This window comes from Pseudorca crassidens, chromosome 20 (genome assembly GCF_039906515.1).
Source record: "Pseudorca crassidens isolate mPseCra1 chromosome 20, mPseCra1.hap1, whole genome shotgun sequence".
Lineage (NCBI taxonomy): Eukaryota > Metazoa > Chordata > Mammalia > Artiodactyla > Delphinidae > Pseudorca > Pseudorca crassidens.
Genome location: NC_090315.1, coordinates 26441894 through 26467238, shown reverse-complemented (window position 1 = coordinate 26467238; position 25345 = coordinate 26441894). Strand labels below are relative to the sequence as shown.

The following is a 25345-nucleotide window of genomic DNA, read 5'->3' as shown; positions in this document are numbered from 1 at the left end:
GCTCTGCAGTAGTTATTTCCACTATTTTATCTTCCAGGTCACTTATCCGTTCTTCTGCCTCAGTTATTCTGCTATTCATCCCTTCTAGAGTAGTTTTAGTTTCATTTATTGTGTTGTTCATCATTGCTTGTTTCCTCTTTAGTTCTTCTAGGTCCTTGTTAGATGTTTCTTGCATTTTCTCTATTCTTTTTCCAAGATTTTGGATCATCTTTACTATCATTATTCTGAATTCTTTTTCAGGTAACTGCCTATTTCCTCTTCATTTGTTTGGTCTGGTGGGTTTTTACCTTCATTTGCTGTGTGTTTTTCTGTCTTTCCATTTTGCTTCTCTTACTGTGTTTGGTGTCTCCTTTTTGCAGGCTGCAGGTTCATAGTTCCCGTTTGTTTTGGATGTGTGTCCCCAGTGGCTAAGGTTGTTTCAGTGGGTTGTGTAGGTTTCCTGGTGGAGGGTACTAGTGCCTGTGTTCTGGTGGATGAGGCTGGATATTGTCTTTCTGGTGGGCAGGTGCACATCTGGTGGTGTGTTTTGGGGTGTCTGTGGCCTTATTATGATTTTAGGCAGCCTCTGTGCTAATGGGTGGGGCTGTGTTCCTATCTTGCTATTTGTTTGGCATAGGGTGCCCAGCACTGTAGCTTGTTGGTCATTGAGTGAAGCTGGGTCTTGGTGTTGAGATGGAGATCTCTGGGAGATTTTCACTGTTTGATATTATGTGGCACTCGGAGGTCTCTTGTGGACCAGTGTCCTGAAGTTGGCTCTCCCACCTCAGTGGCACAGCCCTGACACCTGGCTGGGGCACCAACAGCCTGTCCTAGAAACAGCTCCGAATTTAAGGAGAAAAAATAGAAAGAAAGAAAGAGGATAAAAGAAAGTAAGATAAAATAAAATAAAGTTATTAAAATAAAAAGAAAGTTGTTAAGAAAATTTTTTTATGTTAAAAAAAAAAAAAAAACCAGACAGACAGAATCCTAGGACAAATGGTGAAAGCAAAGCTATAGAGACAAAATCTCACACAGAAGCATAAACATACACACTCACAAAAAGAGGAAAAGGGGATAAAATATTATATATCGCTCTCAACGTCCACCTCCTCAATTTGGTATGATTCATTGTCTATTCAGGTATTCCACAGATGCAGGGTACATCAAGTTGATTGTGGTGATTTAATCCACTGCTCCTGAGGCTGCTGGGAGAGATGTCCCCTTCTCTTCTTTGTTCTCACAGCTCACAGGGGCTCAGCTTTGGATTTGGCCCCGCCTCTGCGTGTAGGTTGCCTGAGGGCGTCTGTTCTTTGCTCAGACAGGACGGGGTTAAAGGAGCAGCTGATTCGGGGGCTCTGGCTCACTCAGGCCGGGGGGGAGGGAGGGGTACGGATGCGGGGCGAGCCTGCAGCAGCAGAGGCCGGCATGCTGTTGCACCAGCCTGAGGCGCGCCGTGCATTCTCCCGGGGAAGTTGTCCCTGGATCATGGGACCCTGGCAGTGGCGGGCTGCACAGGCTCCCGGGAGAGGCGGTGTGGATAGTGACCTGTGCTTGCACACAGGCTTCTTAGTGGCTGCAGCAGCAGCCTTAGCGTCTCATGCCCGTGCCTGGGGTCCGCGCTGATAGACGTGGCTCCCGCCCGTCTCTGGAGCTCGTTTAAGCAGTGCTCTTAATCCCCTCTCCTCGCGCACCAGGAAACAAAGAGGGAAGAAACAGTCTCTTGTCTCTTCGGCAGCTCCAGACTTTTCCCGGACTCCCTCCCAGCTAGCCGTGGCGCACTAACCCCTTCAGGCTGTGTTCACGCTGCCAACCCCAGTTCTCTCCCTGCATTCGACAGAAGTCTGAGCCTCAGCTCCCAGCCCCCGCCCACCCCGGAGGGTGAACAGAGAAGCCTCTCAGCCTGGTGAGTGCTGGTCAGCACTGATCCTCTGTGCGGGAATCTCTCCGCTTTGCCCTCTGCACCCCTGTTGCTGCACTTTCCTCCGTAGCTCTGAAGCTTCCCCGTCCGCCACTAACAGTCTCCGCCCGCGCTGGGGCTTCTAGTGTGTGGAAACCTTTCCTCCTTCACAGCTCCCTCCCACTGGTGCAGGTCCCGTCCCTATTCTTTTGTCCCTTTTTTTTTCTTTTTTCTTTTGCCCTACCCAGGTACGTGGGGAGTTTCTTGCCTTTTGGGAGGTCTGAGGTCTTCTGCCAGAATTCAGTGGGTGTTCTATAGGAGCAGTTCCACGTGTAGATGTATTTCTGATGTATTTGTGGGGAGGAAGGTGATCTCCGTGTCTTACTCTTCCGCCATCTTCTCAAATCCCCTCATGACTAATTTTCTTAATCAAATGGCTACCATGAGGGTAGATACCAAAATGAGGTAAAGAGATAAGCAACTATGTCTGCTTTTGTAAAATCCTACTCTTAAATACATACCAGCAATATTGTAAAAGACAAACATTTTTTAGCAAAGATAAAGAATAAAATTTATTGGGCAGCTACTAAATATCAAGTGTTTTGCATATAACATCTTGTTTAATCCTCAGAATAATATCTTCAGGTAGGTTTTATTACTCCTACTTTTACAGAGAAGGAAACCAAGTCTCAAAGATGTAAAGTTACTTGCTCAAGATCACACAAGTATTAAACAACAGAGCGAGGATGAGATTCAGGTATAGCTGAACACAAAATGTGTACGCTTTCCTTAGGCTCTTAAAGGGGGCCACAACACATAACAGTCCAGAAGCCTCAGGCCTATGGTCTCTTTAAGCCAAATGAACTTTATTAATTGGTTGACTACTAAATTAGGCTGAAACAAGGCTGCTACATAAGTGCCTAAAAAGAAGAGAGTGTCAGACATACAAAATAAAAAGTTGAGTTTTGCTCAGAATATACAATAAAACTTTACCAGCTATTGATATGCCTATCAAATCAAATAAATCAAATCAAATTAATCAAAAAACCTAAAAAGAAATAAATAAAGAAAAAAACTCAAGTCACATGCTGATAAACTCACTGAGATACTGATAAACTTATAGAGCCAAGATAGAGATAAGCCAATGATTCATTTTAAGGAATAATTTTTAAAATTATCTTATCATCTAAGAATAAAAGTAAAAATGCCATGATATTTTTTACCTCATCACAAAATGCCATAGCAATTACTACAAATAATTGAACTTGTAATGCCAATGTCATTGCTCTAGCTGATCAACTCTGCTAATCTAAAATATAACTGCAGTAGTCAAATGAGAAATGGAAGCCATCTAAGTTACTGGATGCTACACTCCTTCCCTAATAATTAGTTAATTCATTTTGGTTGTGGAATTTGCCTATAAATTCATTGGCCGATAGGTTTTACCCCAAGGCTCTTTAAAGAAAAGCCTGGACATCCAGATCTCTTTTTGGATTTAAGCAGTTAAAACAAAAGAAAGTATATTCAACCACAGCACATACTGACACATTAGCATTCAGAGCACAGCTCAGGCATGCACTCACGGAAACGCAGGACACACTAAATTCAATAAAGAGTAGAAATAAAGAAAAACATAGCAGAAACAAATCCAAGAGGAATAAAGAGGGTTAAAATGCATAAAACAATCTGGGTATATTAGAAATTAATTTTCCAAAATCAAGATACTGGCTTTCACTTTTGGTAATGTTAAATAGTTTCTAGCCAAAGGTACCAAAGAAAAGCTCAGCTATAAACCCAGGACATTCTTTAAAGATTGTTAAATGAAATCACACCATTATACACTCTCCCACAATGATAACGTCCAAGGAACTACAATAGCAGAAAACAAATCATTTCCAACATAAATGAAGCATTTCTACATTAGTAAATAAACTATAAATGCAAACCACTCTATTTAACAGATAATAGTTTTATTTCTTTATAGTTATCACTAAGTTTTGGTTAGATGAACCCCAAGTGTCTATACTGAAAGTAATTTATGAGGAATCCATCTTTTAAATGGCTTATAACGATTAAGTTTGGTATTTTCCTATTTAGTTTCTTGGTGCATTCTATTTTGATTTAATAATATGGTACTGGAAAAACTTCTTGTATATGGTTTTAAACACTCTATGTAATGTTAAGCACAGTTCTTAGGTTTTGAAATTTTCGGGACTATTGATGCATAAAAAAGCATACCTTTAGCATTCTATTTCCCAGTAACTGCTGAAGGACTTTGTCAGTGCTGAAAACCCATCAAGCCCTTATTAAGAAAGCCAAGATGAAAACGAGAGCCTGATGCTTAAAAGAAAGCACAGTTCAAAGATACATGTCCTCTTGTTCTCTTAGTTCAAAGATTAAATCAAAAATCAATTGGCAATGTTACATATAATATACTATTTTGTCATTTGGCAGATGACAACTAAAGACATGGATCATTATTGTTTCTTAAAGTATAAGCTTTGTTTTCTCCTGTTTGTGACTCTTCCGTAAGCTATTTCCTATTTCTTTTCTTCAAGATTTTTCCCCTCCATCTTGCCAAAACAGGGCTTGAAATACAAATGGAAATAAACGGAAGGGGAACCACCTCTGAAAGGCTATGGTGAAACCAAAAAGAAAGAATTTTTCACTGTCACTGTTTTGATTGAGTCATCTCACAGTAATGAGTCCTGAGGCTTGAATATTCTGCTTAAGGCACACTAAAGACAAAGCAGCCTCTTGCCAAGAGGCTTTTCCCAGTGTTCACACACAAAACAGGTTTTAAATGGCCCAAGGTGGGTCACAACCCACAGAAAAAAGCTGTAAAGACTTCAGTCTTCATTTCAGCTCTATGGCCACTTAACAAAGCCCTTCTCTTCCAGATATATTCAAAGGCCTGTGTTCCTAATGGGAATCCATATATGGTCTTTCCTGGATGCATGGACTTCTTCCAAATTGTTTTCAAGACCCAGGGCACTCATCTGGAGAGCAATTCCACAGCTTTCATCCAGCTTGCAAAGGGTCTCACCAACCTGACAGTCACTGCACCAACACCTCCAACACCTCCTCCAGCCCTTACACCAGGAAGCCATGGGATGAAAGGCAAAGCACATGGCCTTGAAACATAATAGTCTCAGAACCTGGGGCAACTTGCTTCATCTCTGTGGGCTTCCCTTTCCTGTCTATGAAAATACATATAAAAATACCTACTTCACAAGGAGTTGATGAAGAGAAAATAATTGGGACGCTGACCAAATTTTTCTACTTTATAAGAGTTACTCTGTTATGCAAAAAGACAAAAATTATTGAAGAAGCGTTTTAACTACCCAGGTGATAATTAAGGCTCCCAGATACTGAGGAATTGCCCCTGGTCAAACAGAGCTAGTGTCAAGACAGGGGCTCCACTCTGCATTTCTCATGCTTCTCACACCACAGACTACATTCACCATACAGTGCAAACTTAGGCCCAACAATAACAGAAATGGTGCTCAGGCTTGGGCCCACCAAAGAGGAAATAAAACCAAAATAATATCATATGGTGACATCAACCTTCAGAAACAAACTTATTTAAAATTACCAAGTGACCCTTTTGGGGTCTACACACTTACCAGACCTTAAGAAAGCTGGTGGAGAAGAGACGACTGCATCAGGTGAGCTGGCCATTTCAAATTGTTGACTCTAATCATAAGCATCGCAGGCTAAACTATAGCAATTTTCAAAACTGTTTAGTGAAGGTTAGAAGCAATCAGCATTAGATTAATTGAAAGCAGTGTGAGCAGTTATTAACATGATGCGGTGTGCAACAAAGGCAATAATTGAGGTTCATTATAATTTTATTTTCTCTTTTATGACTTGAAAATTTGATTTTCTTTGCTTTGATAAGTTACATTTGCTTATATGGATGAGGCAGGAAATATATAATGGCCACTTATTAAACATTACATAAGAGTAGCATCCAGTAGCTCTATTGAGCAGTGAAGTGATTATGCTACTATGTAACAATGCTCAGAACCTTGCAGTGGCATCTATATCATAGTCAGGTTAGTCCAAGTTTCAAACAAAACTCACTTTATATACTCCTCTAAAAGTAACAAACAGAATCAGGGTGATTGCTTTTAATGACACAGGAAGTCAATGATTCACTAAAGAAAGTTTATAGTCTACACGTCACAGCTATCAGAAGAATCTGAAACCTCAACTAATTTGGAGGGATGACTTCAAATGGTATCTCTTTTATTGCTATGATGTAAACATATAGGAACATCCCACATTTATACAATACACTCAACTACCTTGTACATGAAACTGGATTTAAGTGACTGCATTCAACAATAGTTACATAAAATTTGATTTTTTTTTCTCAGTAAAGAAAGAGAAGGTAGGTTTTCAAAGCTTACTGTTATGACATGCAGTTCAGAGGAAATTAAGACTGGAGAAAAAAATAAACCCTATACGTTTATTAGAGGAAAAGAGAAATGCTGTAAAAGTATATGTTGAGGGTAGAGCTCAGTTTCCTGTAAGAAAACTCCAGTTATTCTCTTTGACAGGAAATTATCAACTCAATAACCCTTTTTATAGCCCAGATAGACTCACTGTTAGTGGTCAACTCAATACTTCAGTATGACACAAAAAGTTTGAGGAAAAATGTGAAACAGAAATAGACGTGACTATTCTAAGTAACTGTACTAACACTAAAATGTACTAAGGACTAGTTTTTGAAAAATTCTCTCATATGGTAGTTTTGCTATAACCCTAAGTAAATAAGTGCACAACTATTTTTAAGGTTTTGAAAACAGAATGGAATAAGCAACAAAGATTGGGTGGATTTCTCCTGTATGATTTATGAAATTACTTTGTTCAAAAAAAAAAAAAAAAGACTGCTAAGAACTCTGTTGTCTGCACAACAACTAAGAACTTCATGAATGGGAAAAGCCAAAATATAATGGGGTAGTATTAGCTGAGGGGAAAAAAACAAAACCCTTAATACCAATGCAAATGCATAATTAGTTTTCCTAGGACTATGTCTTTCAATGTTATCAGATTATCGACTTTGACATTATCATCTCCCAACACTAATTTATATAGTAACAACAAGCCTTCAAAAGGGAAGATTCTTAGATGAAGACTTGTCATTCCACCATCTTTCCTGTTTACAGGAACACTTTTTAGCTCGAGATTACATCCAGCCAGCCAGGAATAAGAGAAGTTTCAATCCTGGCTGTTAGATGAGTTATCAGCCACAAGTGCTAACTTCAAAATGTGACTCTGCAATTTGAACAAGTCAGCTCAGGACACTGTAACTACTATAACTGCCTGCGCAGCGTCTTCTGACCTAGGTGGCCTCGGGTTTGGGAGCCACAACTGGGAACTAGGCGTCCTGGGGCCACTTGCCCAGGGAAGGGGCCCACTTCCTTCTGAGTCCTAACTATGCTCACCGTGACCCCCTTCGTGGCCTGAGGCCCGGTCTCCCTCAATTTCTGCCACATAGATAACTGGCTAGATCTCGGAACTTGTAATGTGAAAAGGAGATACGAAATAAGGCAACAAGCAGCCGCCAGTTTTCTAGGACCAGACCCTAGTCATATGTAAAAATGAGGGGAGGAATACAGACAGGGAGGGGACTCCCGGGAATGTGGCCACCGCCTGATTTCTAAGAAGACTCCAGGAGAAGTCGGCACCACCACCTACTTTTCGAGAGGGAACACACACGAAATATAGTTGGGGAAGCAAAACGGAGCAAAGGTGGGACCACCACCTAATGGGGAAAGACATCAAGAGGAAGTCAGGGACCACCGTCTGCTTTCTAAGGGGAAACACGCGGGCACAGGTTCATTCCAGGACCCCCATCTGCCTCCTGCCCAAAGCTCTTGAGGGGAAGTACCCTCTACGGTGCGGGGGAAAGGGGTGGCGCCCCAGCCAGCCAAACCTGAGCGCTTGTTCCGGGCTCTTCGCTCCAAGAGCTTCCAGCTCACTTCGGCCACGAGCCCCGCCATCGCGCTCCGGCCGCCGTCTTGGCCACCGCCCCCGGGGCCGCCTGTCAGCTCCTCCCGGCCGGCCCCGCCCCCTCGCGCGACACTGTCGGGAGGCGCACCGGCCGGAAGTGAGCGCGAGGGCGAGCTTCAACCTAGCTTCGCGGCCTCCCGAGCGTCAGTGGGGCAGCCCTACGGGAGAGTGAGACGGGGCCTGGCCGCGGTCGTACGGGCGTCTGGGCTACGCTCTTTCTCTCTCGGCCGGCGGCACGGTGCTTTCCGGCTGCCGTCAAGCGCAGCAGTGGGCCGGCGGGCGGGGGCCGAGGGGCTGCCATGGCGGCGGCAGGCCGGCTGCTGGGTTCCTGGGTGTTGCTGGCGCCGCTGCTTGGGGGCCTCGCGCTGCTGGGAGTCGGGCCGGTCCCGGCGCGGGCACTGCACAACGTCACGGCCGAGCTCTTTGGGGCCGAGGCCTGGGGCACCCTGGCGGCCTTCGGAGACCTCAACTCTGACAAGCAGACGGACCTCTTCGTGCTGCGGGAAAGTCAGTGCTTGCCCGGCCCTCCCTCTGTTCGCGTGCCCCTCCCAGTGTTCCCCACACCCCTTGCCCGGATTCCCGGTCCTCCTGCATTTCCCGGCCCTTCTCTCCCAGCCCTCTCCCCCTTTATTTCCAGCATCCTTGCAGCTTGCCTTTTTTTCCCATCTTTTCCAAACCCAGGTCCTGGCCTGACCCCTCCACTGTTTGATCCACCCCCGCAAGCACTGGAAACACGCCGGTTTTTTGGGTTTTTTTCCTGAGACGACCGCGGCCGTCACTCACGCACCCCGCCCTTCTCATGGAATCACCTTGCAAAGTCCTTCCTGATTCCCAGTAGTCTTTGTAGCTTGCCTTTACGTTCCCTCCCAAGGTCCCTTCATTCCTGTCTGCTGTATTTCCTCCAGTCTCCCTTCCCCTTTGATGAACTGGAAAACGTGCGACTTGACAATTTCCTCTCGTAGAGGACTTCTCCCTCCGTCTTCAGTTACCTTGTTCACCCTCCCCTCCCTTTGTCAGGGTCCCAGCTTTCTTGGAAACTACTGTTCCTTCCCAAGGGCCTAAACACTCCCCAATTCTCACAAGTATTTCACAGGCACTACTAATAAACCCAGTGTCTCCTTGGAAAAGGGTTCTCAAACTGCAGGTTTTTCTCCCTTCTGGGCTGCCCTAGTCTTTTGTGTGCAAAAGACTTCCTTGCTTTGGCCACCACCCTAGTCTTCCAAATCTCTGTTTTCTTTTCCAGCTTGAGGTTCTTGGGAGTTCTTGGCTTTAACCATCACTAAACAAACTTTTTTTTGTAAATCTTGATGCTGACAATGGGCATTAGAGGGTCTTAGTATTCTCTAGTGCCCACAAAGCAGGCACTGTTTAAGGTCAAGGCTGTGAAAGAAGGAAGTGAAGCACTCATAGAGTTTGACTGACAAGATCTTGGCCCAGATCTCTTGGAGTCCTTGTCAGGACTCCAGAGCCTCTTGTGGACCTTGAGAAGGGTGTATACTGCCTAACCTATAGCCACTCAACCCAAACTGGAGACAGAGATTCTCCCCTTTAAAGATGCCCTGTGTTTGACTAAACAATTTCAAAAATCTGATCCAATGAGTGCTCATTGAACTCCAGAAATGCATCAACCTGGGGGATGGTTCTGTAGGAGACACAAGAGGGTAGTCTTGGATGATGCAGCTTTTTCTGCTTAACTATGACATCATGTCCTAGTTACTAGTCATGTCCTAGTTACTACAGTAGGAGTTTCTGTGTCCTTGATGTGATGCATCTGTGCAATGGACTAAACAGCCTTATAAGAGGCTAAGTTGTTAGGTTTGAGGAAGACAAGACTTAACACGTAGTATAGTTATAAAGCATATTCTTTATATGCTTCCTTTAAGTCAATCAGTCTGACTCCTGGCAGAAGCCATTGGCTTCAATTTGCCTTGACCAACTACATTTTTCCTTGTTCATCCTTCTAGTTTCCCTGCTGCTTTGAATATTGAATTTGTGATATACTGTTAGGAATCTCCATTCCATTAGTCTAATAGGACCAACCTTGAGAGGGCAGACGAACTGGAGTAAAATAAGTTTTCTTATTGAAAACAGTGCCCAGAAAGCTTCTTGTAACCACTAATCGTATGTTTCACTGGGAATCATTTTTCTAATGTATACTCGCTTCTTTTAGGAAATGATTTAATCGTCTTTTTGGCAGACCAGAACGCACCCTATTTTAAACCCAAAGTAAAGGTATCCTTGAAGTAAGTACAAATGTATTTGTTTCTGTAAAACAGTCATTAGTGTAATAATAGATATGCAGTAACTAGTTGGATTGTCTTTGAAATCAATTTTACTCTGAAGTGGTGTTGTGGTACAAAATCACTAGTTATGAGGTATGAAGCAAGTAATTTGTTAGGAAAATTAGTGAGCATACCAAAGTTTAAAAATGATTTGCTTTAAAAAATAAATAAATAATTTTGAGTGGAACCGGGTCTGTTCCTACATAAACACCTTTCAGTCCCTTGCAATCTGATATGTTTTCTTGAATGTCTTGGGGATTGTCCCTCATCCTGAGTGGATTGTCCCTCATCCTGAGTGTGCCTGTGAGAGCAGCTCAGTCACAGGCTCATCAGATCAACTTTGTCCTTGGTGGTCTGAGGGAGGAGTTTGCACTGGGGTCAATGAACTCTGTTCTAATTTTTCATTTATTGACTGATAGGTGGTGACTGCTAGGTGACTCAGGTTGATTTTGAGGAAATTCAAATCAAACTGAATTTTTTAAATGTTCAAATAATAGTTATGTTTTTTTTATATGACTGGCATTGCATGAAGCACAGTGACCATCATCGATAGTGAGCCAACACAGTTTTGAAACTATAAGAAGCAAGGATTGATCACTGTCTGGAGGAAGAGATGAGTCAGTGCAGGCTAAAGTGGCAGCTTCTAGAAAGTTATGGGACTTATGCTTGACCTTAAGATAAGTAAAATTTAGGTGAGGGCTTTCAAGTTTCAGGACACAGCATTAACAAGAGATGGTAGTAAACACAGCAGGTTGTGAAGAGGAGGTGGAAAGATTTGCCTGACAGAAGTGGAGGGTATACTTTGGAAAGTTATGGACTAGGAAGATGAGATCAGGGCAGACTAGGAACCTTCATAAGTATCAGAAAGAATTGACCTCAATCCCGAGAAAAGTGGGGAATCATTACAGGTTCTTGTTTAAAGGAGAGGTGGTGAAAACGGTATTTTAAATTGATTTGATTTACTCGTTAACCATGTGCAGGATGAATTGGTATGTAGAAAGATCAGAGATTACTTGGAAACTGTGCAAAAAGTTTAAGAAGTCCCCATATTGGGTAATGAGTGCTCAGATGCTACAATATTTAACTTAAACTCAGACATGTAAAAAAAAATTGGCCTTGAGTTAGAACATTGAGGCGTTGAGGGGAAAGTTACAGATGGATAAACAGATTATCCCTTTTGAGAAATGTTCCTTGATACTGGATGTCAGCATGCTTGGAGTGGGGAGGGAACAGAAGCTGGTAAATATTACATCCAAGAAATGAACTGCCAAAAGTGGTTTTTCATGGAAGATTAAAAGTTAAGGAATTTGTGGGCTATTAAAGACTTGGATTCCACTGAGTTTTTTAAAAATCCCAGTTAATTTTTCTTTTGATTAATGTAATGTTGTTTTATATACTTATAAAAGTTAGAAACTCTTGTATTTATTTAGTATAGTTTTGAAAAATTAACTGTCCTTCACTGTTTTCTTCCCTCTCTCCCCTGTTCCTCTCTCAAATGCAACCACTTTTAAAACTTTGAGCTGTTTCTTCTGATGTTTATTTCCATATTCTAAAATAAGTTTTTATACTGTAATTTCTTGAGTTACCATCTTCATCTCTTGGATTTTTTGTTAGCATAGACAAAGATTTAGCATCTTTAAATTGGCTCCATCTCCATATAGTTATATCATATTTTAGCTTGGTCAGTAATCATTGTATAAATTCTGGCCATGTAGATTATGTGTACTTCAGAGCCAAGCAGTATACAGTATTTCATTTCTCTATGGTTTTTCCCTCCAAGAGTAAATGATTGTTTTTAAAAAAATAAATTGCACTGTTTTCTGTGTACCTATCCTTAATTTCTTTGCAGATGTTCCATCATACCTGCCATATACCTGTTGTGCTTTTTCTTTCTCCCATTGAGTCCTCTGCACTCCTCCCCAATCTGAATTCATTCTCTAGGACTTCTGCAGAGTTACTGTTTGGAGACTTTCCCTTTGTCATTCTTTGTTTGATCCCTGTCTCTTGGATCCTGTGCCATTTTGTTCTTTGCTTCTTCATTTACTTCACTGGAGTGTATCCTTCAAGAAATTCCTGAGAAAGGGTGTCCCTCCATTTCCAAAACCTTTTTCTACTCACTCTTTGATTGGCCTGTAGTCTTCTAGCTTCATCGGCTGCAGGTTTTAAATCCATTGCTATTCTTTTTCCTAATCCTTCAAATATGACTTATTTTTAATTTTTGAAGCTATTAGGGTCTCTTCTTTATCCCTGTTCTCTGAAATTTCATAATATGTCTTGGTGTAGACTATTTTTCATTCATTATTCTAGCCTCCCTTCAAGCTAGAGGCTTCTATACTTGGGACCTTTTTGAAATGTTCTTATGTTATTTCTCTGATTATTTTTTTTGTTTTCTCTTTCAGGAATTCCTACTAGTTGGTTATTGGACTGCCTAACTCCATCCTTTATTTCTTTATTTCATTTGTGTTTTTGTCATTTTGTGTTTTTTTCCCCGTGGGAAGTTTTCTTAATTTTATCTTCGGCCTTCTATTGAATAGTTTTATGTTAGCTGTCATGTTTTCTTTTTATCTCCAAGAAGTTTTCTTTGTTCTCTTATTATTCTTTTCTCTTAGCATGCTGTTCTTTTTTTTTTTTTAATGGATGTATTTTCTTATGTCTTCAAGTGTGGTTTTGAAGTTTTCTTTTGTTTCCTCTGTTATCTCTGTTTTTTTCAGATTCCTTATTAGTATTTGTTTTGGCTCTCTTTAATACTCATAGTTTTCTTTAAAAGGCAGGTAACTCTTTTTTATACTATATCAAGAATAAGGTACTAAAGAGCTAATTGGAAACTCTGCATAATGGGATTTACCTCCTGTCTCCTGCCCTGTGGATATGTTCCTGGCTGACTGGCATCCTAGGAATTTGGCAGAGTTGAGGGCAAGGGCCAAACTGTTCCTTTGTATACTTTCCATTAACTCCCTGTTTTTAGTGTAAGGCCAATATCTTACCCTCTCCTGTAACTTACATGTCTAATGCCTGAAAACTACTTGGTTGTTGGCATGCTGAGCAAGAAGGAGAAGGGACCATCACAGAAAAGGTGTTTTCAGCCTTACACCTTACTTTTGTCTTCTGCTGTTTCAGATGACTCCAAATTCTGAGCCTTTCAGAGGTTTTTCAGGGCAAAAAGCCTCTTGAGCCTTTTCTCCAAGCACTTCAGCTTATACAGTTGACCATTGAACGACTGAACTGCATAGGTCCACTTACATACAGATTTTTTTTCACTAAATACATGCTGTAGTACTACACTATCCCCAGTTGGTTGAATCTGTGAATGTAGAACCAAGGATGTGGAGGACCAAGTATAAAGTTATACCAGCTATGGATTTTCAACTGCAAGTGGTCAGTGCCTCTAACCCCACGTGTTCTTCAAGGGTCAACTGTAGTTTCCTTGCCCTGCTAAGGCAGATCCTTTCATGATCTCTTTGTCTTTGAGGGTTATGCTTTTTTTAAAAAAAAAATTCCGTATCATTTAGTAGGTTCTAAATGAAGAAGATTCTTCTTCATTCTTCTAGGTTCTTTAGAACCTAGAAGTAGGTTCTAAAGAAGAAGAGATAAATTCGTGTGTCAGTCTGTTATTTTGTAAAGTTCTAATTCCTATTTTTACAACCATAAAGAAGGGCAATTTTAGGAATAAAACCTGATCAGGTTAAGTTCCCATCTAGTCCTTTGTAATATATTACTGACTATTTCAAGGTACCTTTTGACCCCAAATCATTAATTTATTTGAACAAGTATTACTGCCAGGTATGTGCAGCATATGTATGACTGCACATGCGTACATACACAGGTACACATACAGAGGTATACACTTAGATGCAGCTTGCTACATAGTAGCACGTGCAGTTGCTATATCATCATTTTTAAAGACCAGCTATTTTTCATGGAAAGGTTAAAGCATTGTTGGAATTCTTTGAGGAAACTGACATTACAAAAAATATTTTATCATAGTGAGGATCAATTATAGAGGCCAACCCAACTGCATTTGAATTCCAGCTATTCCATTTAACTAGCTGTTTAACAATGAAAGCTACTTCAACCTCAGTTTCCTGGTCTGTTCAGTGAGAATTACGATACCTATTTCAGGTGATGGAGATTATCAGCTAATAGCTATTAAGTACTTGATGTAATATCTGAGACATAGTAAGTAGCTGAATTAAAATAAAGCTATTATGTTGTTGTTTTTCTTAATCTTACCCTTGTCAGTATTTTCCTCATTTTCACTTTAAGTAAAACCTATTATATATATTTTTACATTCTTGATGCCATTTAGAAAATAATTATCCATAAGCTGTTTGGAAACTTACTGTCTTGCTGTTTGTTCTTAAGTAGAATTAAATGTAAATTGAATTTAAGGCCTATTTTTTGATTGGGTCACTCAGACAGCATTAGGACAAGACTCCAGAATGTTTTGTTAAGTTTTCAAGGTTAATGTAAACCATTTTAGAATATTTTATTATTAAAAATGTAGAATTAGGTATGTATGTTTTGATAGTGTATTGCCAGGTTTGGTCAAAAAGAACTTATTTTTCATTGCACATCTTGAAATAAAATGACAAGTTTTCACTGTAAATTTCAAATCTGCATTAAAATCTAAAATTAAGTAATCTATAGATAATATCTTTTATAAAATGACAGTGATACCCTCAGTGCTTTAGCAATTGATAATGAGCCTCCATTTATGTTTTTGTTTTTTTTTTTGGTCGCACTGTGCTACTACAGTTCCCCGACCAGAGACCTGACCCCCACCCCCTCATTGGAAGCCCAGAGTCTTAACCACTAGACCGCCAGGGAAGTCCTTTGAGCCTCCATTCGTATAAACACCATCCATATGTCCTGGTATCTTTGACAAAAGAACTAGGTGAAAGGATTAAGCCAATGCCTGAACATAAAACTGTGCTTCCTCTTAATAAATATTTCAACTTTTTCTTGTTTCTTAAAACCCTCTGCATCCATCCTGAATTCTTTCATAGACCAAAGAGGCCTACATACATGAAGGATGATAAGCTATTAAAGAACAGAATGTAATTAATCAGTTCTGTGAATTTTTAAATTTTGCATTGAAAATATTTTTGTATGGTATAAATATAGAAGTGTACTTTTCTATTATAGCTCTACCGGAATGTTTGTTTATTAAAATGTTTGTTTCTTTTAGGAATCACAGTACATTGATAACAAGTGTAGTCCCGGGGGATTATGATGGAGATTCACAAATGGATGTTCTTCTGACATATCTTCCCAAAAATCACGCCAGCGGTGAATTAGGAGCTATTATCTTCTGGGGACAGAATCAAACCTTAGGTGAATTTGTTTTAAGAGTTTTTAATATTTATCACTGGATATTAAAGGAGAAATATGCCTGGTATTCTTAGGTCAGTGTAACAAAAATAATGTTCAGAAATCAGTTCAAAAATGCAGTTCTTGAGTGTCAGTAATTGTCTCTAAAAACTTCTTTAAAAGACTGTTTTCTGGTTCTTCTTTTTCAACCTAGAACTGGTCTGCAGTCAGCTCCAGGGAACAAAATCTACTCTGTTAGCTTAAGGAAGAGAGAATTTATTAAAGGTTTTTTATGCTTTACAGAGTTATTGTGATGGCTAAAGAACACACACGAGGTTGAACTTTCAGGAACAATCCTCAAAGCCTTCAAAGAAGCTACTGCCTTTTTACCATCAGAAAGTGGCAAGTTGCACAACAGGTGCCAGAATGACACTTGCTCACCAGCAAAATGGATGCCATGCACCCTCCCTCTTAGTACTTACAATTCAGTGATCAGACATTAAGACAGAAATGGCAGAAACACAGCCTTCACCTCATTCCTGCCTTGGAAAACTCACCATATCTAATTAGCAAGGCTTACATTTTATTTAGAATCTTAAATGCAAGGATATCTGAGAAATGCTATTTTTGGTTTCTAGTCTCCCCAGTACAGGAAAGCACAAAAAGTTTAGAGTAAAGGTTGAGAGTCAGTCTACCTTATCTACCCACAAATCTTCAAGTCTTATCTGAAAAGCCAATTAATTATACCTAAATGGACAACTTTGTTCATGGAGCCAGACTGAAGAAAGGAGGAGAGGAGGGCATGGACGTTTTAGAGTCTAGTAGTTTTGCATGTATTGGGTTCTTTATTTCAAAACCTTAATTGTCAACTGCTCTACTGCTAAACTGTATATAAAGAAGACTCATCTAAGAGATTTTCAGAATGAAGACTCAAAAGGAAGTTATTGTAATGCTGGTCTTCACTGTAGAATAAACTCTCCCAATATATCTTTACAAACTTGATGTCCATTTAAGTTAGATTTATAGTGTCTCATTAATGCTAATAGTTGGAATTAATTAGAGCTGAATTTTGAAAAGAATGAAAGAGTATTTTCCCTAAGTGCAAATATCAGAAATAATGTGTTATAAAATGCCTTTTCATTTATATATTTTCTCTTTTTTTTTAACAGATCCTTGCAATATGACCATACTCAATAGGACTTTTCAGGATGAACCATTAATTATGGAGTAAGTATGTGCTTGCTTCCCTTTGAATGATTTTAAACTTACAAACATAAAATCTTTCACATAGGAAACTACTTTGCTAAGTTGTATTGACTCTAAATTCATTCTCCATTTAAAGCTGATAGGGGCCTGTCCTCTCAATTATATATGTATTTGCCATGATGGAAGAAAGAGAAAGGTGAAATTCATTATTTTGCAAAGAGGGAGAGATTTGTCTTTTTGGTTTTGTTTTAAAAGCTTTGAATGTGTCCATGATGGATCTTTGTTGATCCTAGCCGTGTTGTTACTCAATTAAGAAAACTGTTTTTGGATAAAACTGTTAGTGCTTGATTGACAGATACGAAGGGTAGAGGATTTCCTCTAGAGACCTAGAAAGATTTCTGTATTAAGGAGAAACTTTGTCCTTTTCACAACTCTTCCTTAGTATTATCATTTATCTCCTCAAAGTAGACTCATGTACCAGGATAAAGTTAATCCAGATTTCTGTTAGGATTCTGGTAATGATGTAGATATCATTTCGGGGAGTAAACAATGTATAGCCACATTCTTGTTTCCAGTGCTGCCTTTTGTACAGTTATTAAAATCATAGTCATACATCAATAGGTCAGTAACCATTAGAAGTCTGAAATTTAATTCACGGATTAATCTTTTTAAAGGTGCGCAGCTTGATTTTTTTTATAATTGGGTGTTTTTCATTGTTATTACAATATTCAGTGGCTAGTATAAATTTTTATACCAACTAGGGATTACTTTTGTGGGTTATTTCTCCTAAGCCTATCTGACTAAATAAGGAGGGTCATGATTCTGAAATAACAGTCTCCTTATCACTCAGAGACAGGCTAGGCTATGTAGAGGTTACAGACAACACCAAAATCTCACAACAAAAGTTTATTTCTTGCTCACACTGCAGGTCCAGTGTGGGTCAGTGATAGGCTCTTTTGCCAGCTCTCAGAGTGTCTTACAGGCCTCATCGTCTGTGGAGCTGTACCGTCATGTTCTTCTCATTGCCAAGATGACTGGAGGGTCCAATAACGAAAATTAAACACTTTGGCCTCAGAGTGAAACACGTCACATCTGACATTCCATTGATTGCAACAGATACTGACTGTTGTATGTCTACCACACCTCCCCAAAGTTTGTTTTTCTTTTTAAACTAAATTAGAAGTGAGAATTTAATAAAATGGCTGCTTAATGTTTTCTTTTTAGCTTCAATGCCGATTTAATTCCTGATATATTTGGTATCACAAATGAATCCAACCAGCCACAAATACTATTAGGAGGGTGAGTAAATATTATTATATCCATGTAATTAATTGTACATGTTGTTGTTGGAGGGACTGTGTATCTATGTGAACGGATTGCTTTAACCATTGGGGGAAAAAACCCCAGCTCATTGGAAATCCTTGTTTAAGATTTTTAAAAGGACATTTGGTCAACATATAAGCTTTCTCAAACACTATGGATTTGATCTGCGACTGGTTTCTGTGTAGAGCCAGTTTAATCCTTTTATCCCTCTGGAAATTAGAGATACAAACTTTGCAAGTCCCCATTTAAATATTGGTTCATTGGATGTTTTTAGAAATGGAAAGATTTAATTTAAATAGTATGTATAGCTGCTGTCTTGATTGAATTCTCTACCTTAGTCATGTTAGCTCCCAGATGTTCATTGATAAGCCTTGTTCCTTCTGTTCAATGAGCAATAATTGCCTGAAAATATAAACATTCCTTCTCTAAGCTCTGGAGACTTTTCCATATATACTCTATCCTTGATCCGTTTGTATGCTAGGATTCTCTTATTATCCAAGAATGCCATTCTTAGGGAAAACTGCCTGGAATCTTGCATTTCAAAGATCTCCATTATAATTCCTCTAGCTTTAAATAGAACTGCCTTCCTAACACAAGAATTCATGATAGCAAGATACTTTTCATGAGATACCTTCAACTTGGTTAATTTTTTCTGTATTTGATAAGGCAAACATTTTAAGAGTACAGAACACATTTATTTATTTTTTTGACTTTCCAGCAAGTGCAGAGAACCACCTTTATCAATCTGTCTTCCCAGGCACTATAAATCTAATGAATTTTCCCTCTGTGTTTTGGAGACGTAATGTATTTTTATGATTAGTTTCTGAAATGTGATGCACAGGCACAAAGACAAGTAAATTATCAAAATGTGAGCTATTCTGAGGTGAAACTGTTACATTTCCTGTCACTTTCTCTTAAAAGTTTTCCATAAAGAATATGAGTATTTTTATGCTAGTCATAGTGACCTTTGAAAGACTTGCTGTGAATCTTTAATGAGAAACCTGTTTTTTCCTCAAACTTTGAAAAATACCTGGAAGAGAACCCTGCTTTAGAGACCAGCTGGATGGAGATCTTGCTTTGCCTTTGCGGCTATGTCTGGGAGGAACTGAGTGTGGGTGGGCTAGGGGAAGGCACAGGTGACTCCTACCATAGCAAGCCCTGCTTGTTTGTCTTGGGTAGACATGTGATTGAGAATGTGATGGTGACTTCTGGCCTTGTTTATTTCATGGTAATCTCCATTTTAGTGAAAGAAATACTTGGAATATTTTTAATGTGATGTGGTTTGACCTTTGGAAATTTAGACTTATGAAACAGCTGTTGTAGATAATTGAAAAAGTAAAAACTACTAGATATTGTGTGATAATGTCATAGCTTATTTATTTGTTCTGAATTCTATGTTAGATTTTTTTTCCTCTGATGCTTCTTTAAAAACTTATTCTGGGGCTTCCCTGGTGGCACACTGGTTGAGAGTCCGCCTCCTGATGCAGAGGACACGGGTTCGTGCCCCGGTCCGGGAAGATCCCACATGCCGTGGAGCGGCTAGGCCCGTGAGCCATGGCCACTGAGCCTGCGCGTCCGGAGCCTGTGCTCCGCAGCGGGAGAGGCCACAACAGTGAGAGGCCTGCGTACCGCAAAAAAAAAAAAAAAAACTTATTCTGCCTAAAGATATATTCACTTTTATTTTTTATACATTATTCTCTGGCATACTATAGTATACTGGAGTAATTCTCTACTATTTTATATTTCTCATTTAAACTTCAATTACAGATTAAACAATAGTAGCTAACCATATTATAGGTAACAAGTTTGTATCCAAGATTTATCCTGTTACCTTTGTCCTGACAACTTTTAAAATGAAGTTATAAAAATTGACAGAAAAGAATTTTTGTCAAGAACATTGTTAGGATGACTATTGCTTGCGTTATTATTCAGACAACAGAAAGCTGAATATGTCTCTATGGGGACAAGCATTAATATGTTACTAAAATAAGAAAAATGTATTTTGCCATATCAATTTTATGTTACAGATATATGATTAGATGTATAAGTGAAAAAGCCATTAGTATTGACATTTTGGACCATTTGCATGACTAATGATTGGCAGCCCAGTCTTATCTATTAAGGAATCTAACCAACTTTTGCAACTTAACTATTATGCTCATTTATGCCAGACCCAAGGTTATCTTAAATTTAATTAAATTTGGCTAGCACCTTAATTTTATGGGAAATTTTGCAATGGTCTTTAAATAGAATGCTAAATGCTCCCATGGGATTGTGTGGGAAAGCCCATGGCTGTAAGTGGCCCAATACAGGCATGGAAACAGGAGATTGCCCACAGGTAAAACTAACATCAGTTTGGCTGGAGTAAGGGTGCAGATGGTCAGCCTAAGCTGGAAACAGTGATAGGTAGAAGAATCCCTTTTAATTGGTACTGTGGGGGTTATCTGATAGGGACAGGAAGGGTGCTAAACCTCTGCTGAGGTGCCAGAGATAATTGAAGTGTGTTAAATGTACAAAGGTGAGGATTCAGTTTGCGCCTCCACCTCACTTTATAATGACTTGAAATAATGTAATAATGTGCCACATTACTTAGAAATAACACCTAGCTATTAAGTGTTAGAGCAGCTTTTGCAGTGATGAGGTTATCGTTAATGAGCATTTTCTGTAAAAGGGTATTTGAAACTGATGTTGCATAAGCATTCAGGATATTGTTTTTAGTATTGACGTGAAAACACTTGTACCTGTAATGTTAATCAAAGCCAAATGTAATGTTGGTCTGTTCATATTTTCTGTGACTCATATACTGAGTTCAAACACATTACTGGGTCAGGCCGAAGTTGTATACCTGGGAATATTAATCCAGGTATGTGACAAACAAGCACTTTTGCCATACTCCATTTACTTCACAAACATTTGCATGAATATTTTGAATGGAATATTGATGGCACTGAAAGCAGCCATTTTTAACTTATTTATGTGAGTGGATATTTTTCCTCCATTAGCAGAAAAAACTATCTTCTATTTAAATATAGGTATTTAATCTCAATTCAGAAGGAATAAATCCCTGTTTTTCTATGTAATCTTCTTACATTATAACCAATGACTGATTTATTAAATCACCCTTCATTTTTACTGCTGATTTGTTTGTTTGCTGGTGCATTACAGAAAATTTTGCAAATATTTATCTTAATGAAATAATGATATTTGTCATTTAAATCTATTTAGAAAAAATATGAAAATTAAGAGATTTATAACACAAAAGAAAACCAAATAATCATCAGGACAGCTTTTAACTTTATAGTCAGCATTAGTACTCATAGTCTTAACAGAAAAAGGTAGCTTTGAGATGATTCATATTTTCTTAGAATTCCCCTAGCAAGCCCCTCCCTTTCTCACCTTATACACCATTTGTATTTTGAGCATTGTTGTTTAAAGGAATCTATTAGGACTTAAGAAATAAGTTTTTTATTGGTATTTCCATAGAAACAGAGCATCAGTTTTATAACTTTTCTCTTTTCCTAAAGAAACTTTGCTATTGGAGATAAATTCATTGATTCTCTCGTTTCTCGCCTAAACCTTTTCTTTTCAAAATTAAGCCACAGAAATAGTGAAAGCTTTAGCAGATAACTTAGAATTGTATATGCTGTGATTATTTCAAGTGACTTGTTATTCAAGGATCCATACTTTTATTTCCTGGAGTCCCACCAGAAGCTTTTGGGGAGTCAATTAAATGACGCTTGATTCCCTGGTGATTTATTATACTGCTTTGTTTTATGTTCTGGTTGGCAGTGTTGTATGTAAGTGAACTTTTGATTGTTTCTAAGTGAATTTAAGAGGTTATTCTCAAAATTTACTCACTTTGCTTTTAGTTAAATCTTACAATTTTTTAGATATGTTTTCTTTGTAGTAATCATTTAGAAAGAGAACTTCTTTTGAGTTTTTGTGCAAGTAAGTTCAACGGTAATTGTTCATCATTAATATTGATGATATTTAAAAGTGTTTTGAATTCAACATATTTCTATTAGCATATATCAAAATTTTGTTTCCTTCTTTGAGAGGAAACCATTTTGTTTTATTTTATTACGATTTGCATGTATTGAAAAAAGTCCATTTTAAAACAAGCATAGAGGGCTTCCCTGGTGGCGCACTGGTTGAGAGTCTGCCTGCTGATGCAGGGGACACGGGTTCGGGCCCTGGTCCGGGAAGATCCCACATGCCGCGGAGTGGCTAGGCCCGTGAGCCATGGCCGCTGAGCCTGCGCGTCCTGAGCCTGTGCTCCACAACGGGAGAGGCCACAACAGTGAGAGGCCCGCGTACCACAAAAAAAAAAAAAAAACCAAAAAGACAAGCATAGAATACCAATGAACTGTACACTTAAAAATGGTTAAGATGGTAACTTCTATGTTATATATATTTTACCACAATAAAAATTAGAAAAAGAAAAACAAACAAGCACAGTTAGAGAAGCTATGTGTATAGAGCAGACTTTGAGTAAGCTTGGTCTATATTATCATTTCAATTTAGGGTAAAATGAATCAAAATAATTTATAATTCCTGAAAATACAGGTTAAGTTCTCTTTCATTAGAGTCCTATTGTATGTTTTAAAAATGTATATTCTATTGAAAATGCCCTACAAATACTTGATTTTTAACAGTCTGGAGGCCTAGGCTCTGAGCTGCATGAGTTCCTGAGTTCCATAGTAGTCCTGAGTAGAGATGGGGGCCTATGCTTCTCCTCAGACTGCCTTCTCTTCTGTCTTCCTGCCCTAGGAGCCAGTGCTGCTAGGGCCGTCTCTCAGGTGTAATATCACTGTTGCACACCCTGTGGAGGTAGGAACATTTGGACAAAGTAAGGATATGGCTGAAAGAAATCGCCACATTTTCTCTTATGAACATAAGGTGCTATTTCTAAGAGGTCCTTAAGATTTATCTGGTCTGACCCATACCTTTGAATTCTAATAGAGGCCCAAGAGTGAGTGAATAACCCATCAAGTATTTACCAATGTAACTCTGTTCTTCAGCCATGCTTCTTTTCCCACTCTTCTCTCATGTGTTGTACTCCTCACCATGCCCCTCCTGAAGAGGCATAACTGAGGATTGCACAGCTTATTGTCCTCTGTGAGGCTCAGGGTTGGATGGGGAAGGATGAGATGAAAGAGAATCTTAAACAAGCCTATTTGCTTTTTAAAATATCTACTTAGTAACTCTGGGGTTGGCAGTTTCCATCAGTTGTCTCATATTTTTCCCACAACAGGTAGCTGTGTAGTTCAAGAGGCGCTGTCAAGGAGCCAGCTAATTCAAAGGTTAAGTGACCACTGTAAGCTTGCAATGTAAATAAATGGTAGATCTGGGATTTGAATCTTGGTCTTCCAAATTGTAAAGCCTTTGTTCCTGCCTTCAACTCTGTATAGCCATTACCATTGTTATAGTCACAGAGGGCCTTTGGTGGTGCTCCAACATGGTTAACTTAGACTTCCTCATAGCATAGTGGTTGTTTTCCAAGAAGAAGCAATACAAGAGTATAGACAGAAGCTGGAGATCTCTTTAAGGCTTGGTCCTGGCAGTTAAACAGCATCACTTCTGTGGCATTCTATTCAAAGAATTAGCTAATATTCTAGGGAATTTGAGGATTATGTACTCTACCTCTAGATGTGAGCGTGGCTTAACTGAAATGTAAAAGAGCATGTGGGATGGGAAATAATGTGGTCATCTTTGGATACACAGCATGGTAGGCTGTGTTTATTTACTTTACCATAGGTAAAGACTTGCAAAGGAATATGCAAACACAGATCATTTAAGCAACTAGATCCTCAGGTTTCATAGGTACTCCTACCTAAAATTGATGAGCCTGAAAACGTACCTATTTTCACTATAACTTTCTCCTCCTTCATATAAGAATGCCATGTTCTTTACCCGTCCTAAATCTCACTAATTATACGTTTCCTGGGGAGTAAAAACCCGTACAGCACGAAACACAGGTATACTAAACTAATAGAATTTCCAGTTCTTCCTCTTCTCCTATTTCTTCTTCCTATTTCTCTTCAGATGAAGCTTGGTAGCAAAAAGCATTTTGATCCACATTGATATGTTCTAAATTCAGATGTGCTAGAGTGGGGTTGTGGGAGTAATGACAGTTTTTGTTTAATGACTTTGCCTCCTGCATTCCCTGACTACTGTCAAAGAATCTGTAATTATTGAGAGAGGGTCCTGGGAGAGCACAGCACAGAGCATCCGTAAGAAACACCAAATTCAGCAAAGCAGACCTTTTAGCTCTTCTTAGTACTCTATCCCTAAGACACGTAATTAAATGGAAGGAAGGTACTTTTCATGCCTGTGTAGTTTTGGATCATGCCAGTGATTGTTTCAGATGTGACCAGAATGTTCTCAAGGACTACCAAACCTATGAATAAAACCTTTACATAATTTCTTTTATATTTGGTATGCATTTTTCTGTAATGTAGCTAATACCTACTTTATCAAATCATATCAAGAAAATTCCATTTAAAGTCAAATATTTTATCTTGTCTTATGAAATATTTACTATTTTCTTTCTCCTATTAATAGAAAATAAATTTACATGCTGGCTCCTGAGCCAAATAATTTTTTGTAGTATATACCTTTCTCATTTATTAAAGTCATAGGGAAAACTTTGGTATGTCTAAAGAAATAAGAAAGAAATTGTGTGATTTCTCATTTTTGTAATCTGTTTTTATTTACTCCGAAAGCCAGATACCAGAGTCAGTATTCACATACATTTAATGGACTGTTATGTCTTTTATCATACTTATTGTATTATAAATTATTTTAGCTGTACTTTACATTGCAATGCTTTAAGTTCACTAAAGAGAAACAGCATGTTGCTTTACTATCTTGTCTTTATAACTTATTTTATGAAAATAGATAAATCAATTTTATCAAAATTACCTTAATTTTGACTGCTTTTAGTAATCTTTCCTACAATATATAATCTGTACTTTTCTCAGTACTTTTTGTAATGTTCCTTGAAACACATGTTAACAAATTTATTTGAATTGAAAAAATGAGGTCAAACTCTTTCTGACAGAAAATAACTTTCATTTGGAGATTGGTTTGCAGTGAGGACTGGCTTTGCTAATTGGATTATATACCAGGCATTTTACATAAATTGAATGAGCTAAATCAGCAGCTCTAAATTCTTTTTTTTTTAACTTTCATTATGGAAAAATTTAAACATATGCAAAGGTAGAGCAAATAGGACAATGAATTTGCATATAATACACCTGTCATGCAGCTACAGTTAGCAACTCTTGGCCAGTCTTATTTCATTCACAACTTTTCCTTCATTTCT

General features: G+C 38.7%; 2 protein-coding genes across 7 annotated transcripts in view; one reads left to right on the top strand and one right to left on the bottom strand.

The window, feature by feature from the left end:
* The window catches only part of PHKB (phosphorylase kinase regulatory subunit beta), a 193668-nt gene extending 185694 nt beyond the window's left edge, over nt 1–7974 (bottom strand). For 2 of the 6 annotated variants that reach the window (XM_067718116.1, XM_067718115.1), the window contains exon 1: nt 7821–7974. In XM_067718116.1, the coding sequence (XP_067574217.1) occupies nt 7821–7887 (67 nt within the window). In that variant the 5' untranslated portion in view covers nt 7888–7974. Of the gene's footprint in view, nt 1–5502; nt 5616–7815 lie in introns of all 6 variants that reach the window. The other 4 variants (XM_067718117.1, XM_067718118.1, XM_067718114.1 and 1 more) reach the window with 4 other exon arrangements.
* Nucleotides 7975–8068: 94 nt separating this feature from the next.
* ITFG1 (integrin alpha FG-GAP repeat containing 1) overlaps nt 8069–25345 on the top strand; it is a 236755-nt gene continuing 219478 nt past the window's right edge. Inside the window, exons 1-5 of the mRNA XM_067718121.1 lie at nt 8069–8404; nt 10068–10140; nt 15368–15513; nt 16659–16716; nt 17920–17994. Of these exons, the coding sequence (XP_067574222.1) occupies nt 8197–8404; nt 10068–10140; nt 15368–15513; nt 16659–16716; nt 17920–17994 (560 nt within the window). The 5' untranslated portion in view covers nt 8069–8196. The remainder of the gene's footprint in view (nt 8405–10067; nt 10141–15367; nt 15514–16658; nt 16717–17919; nt 17995–25345) is intronic.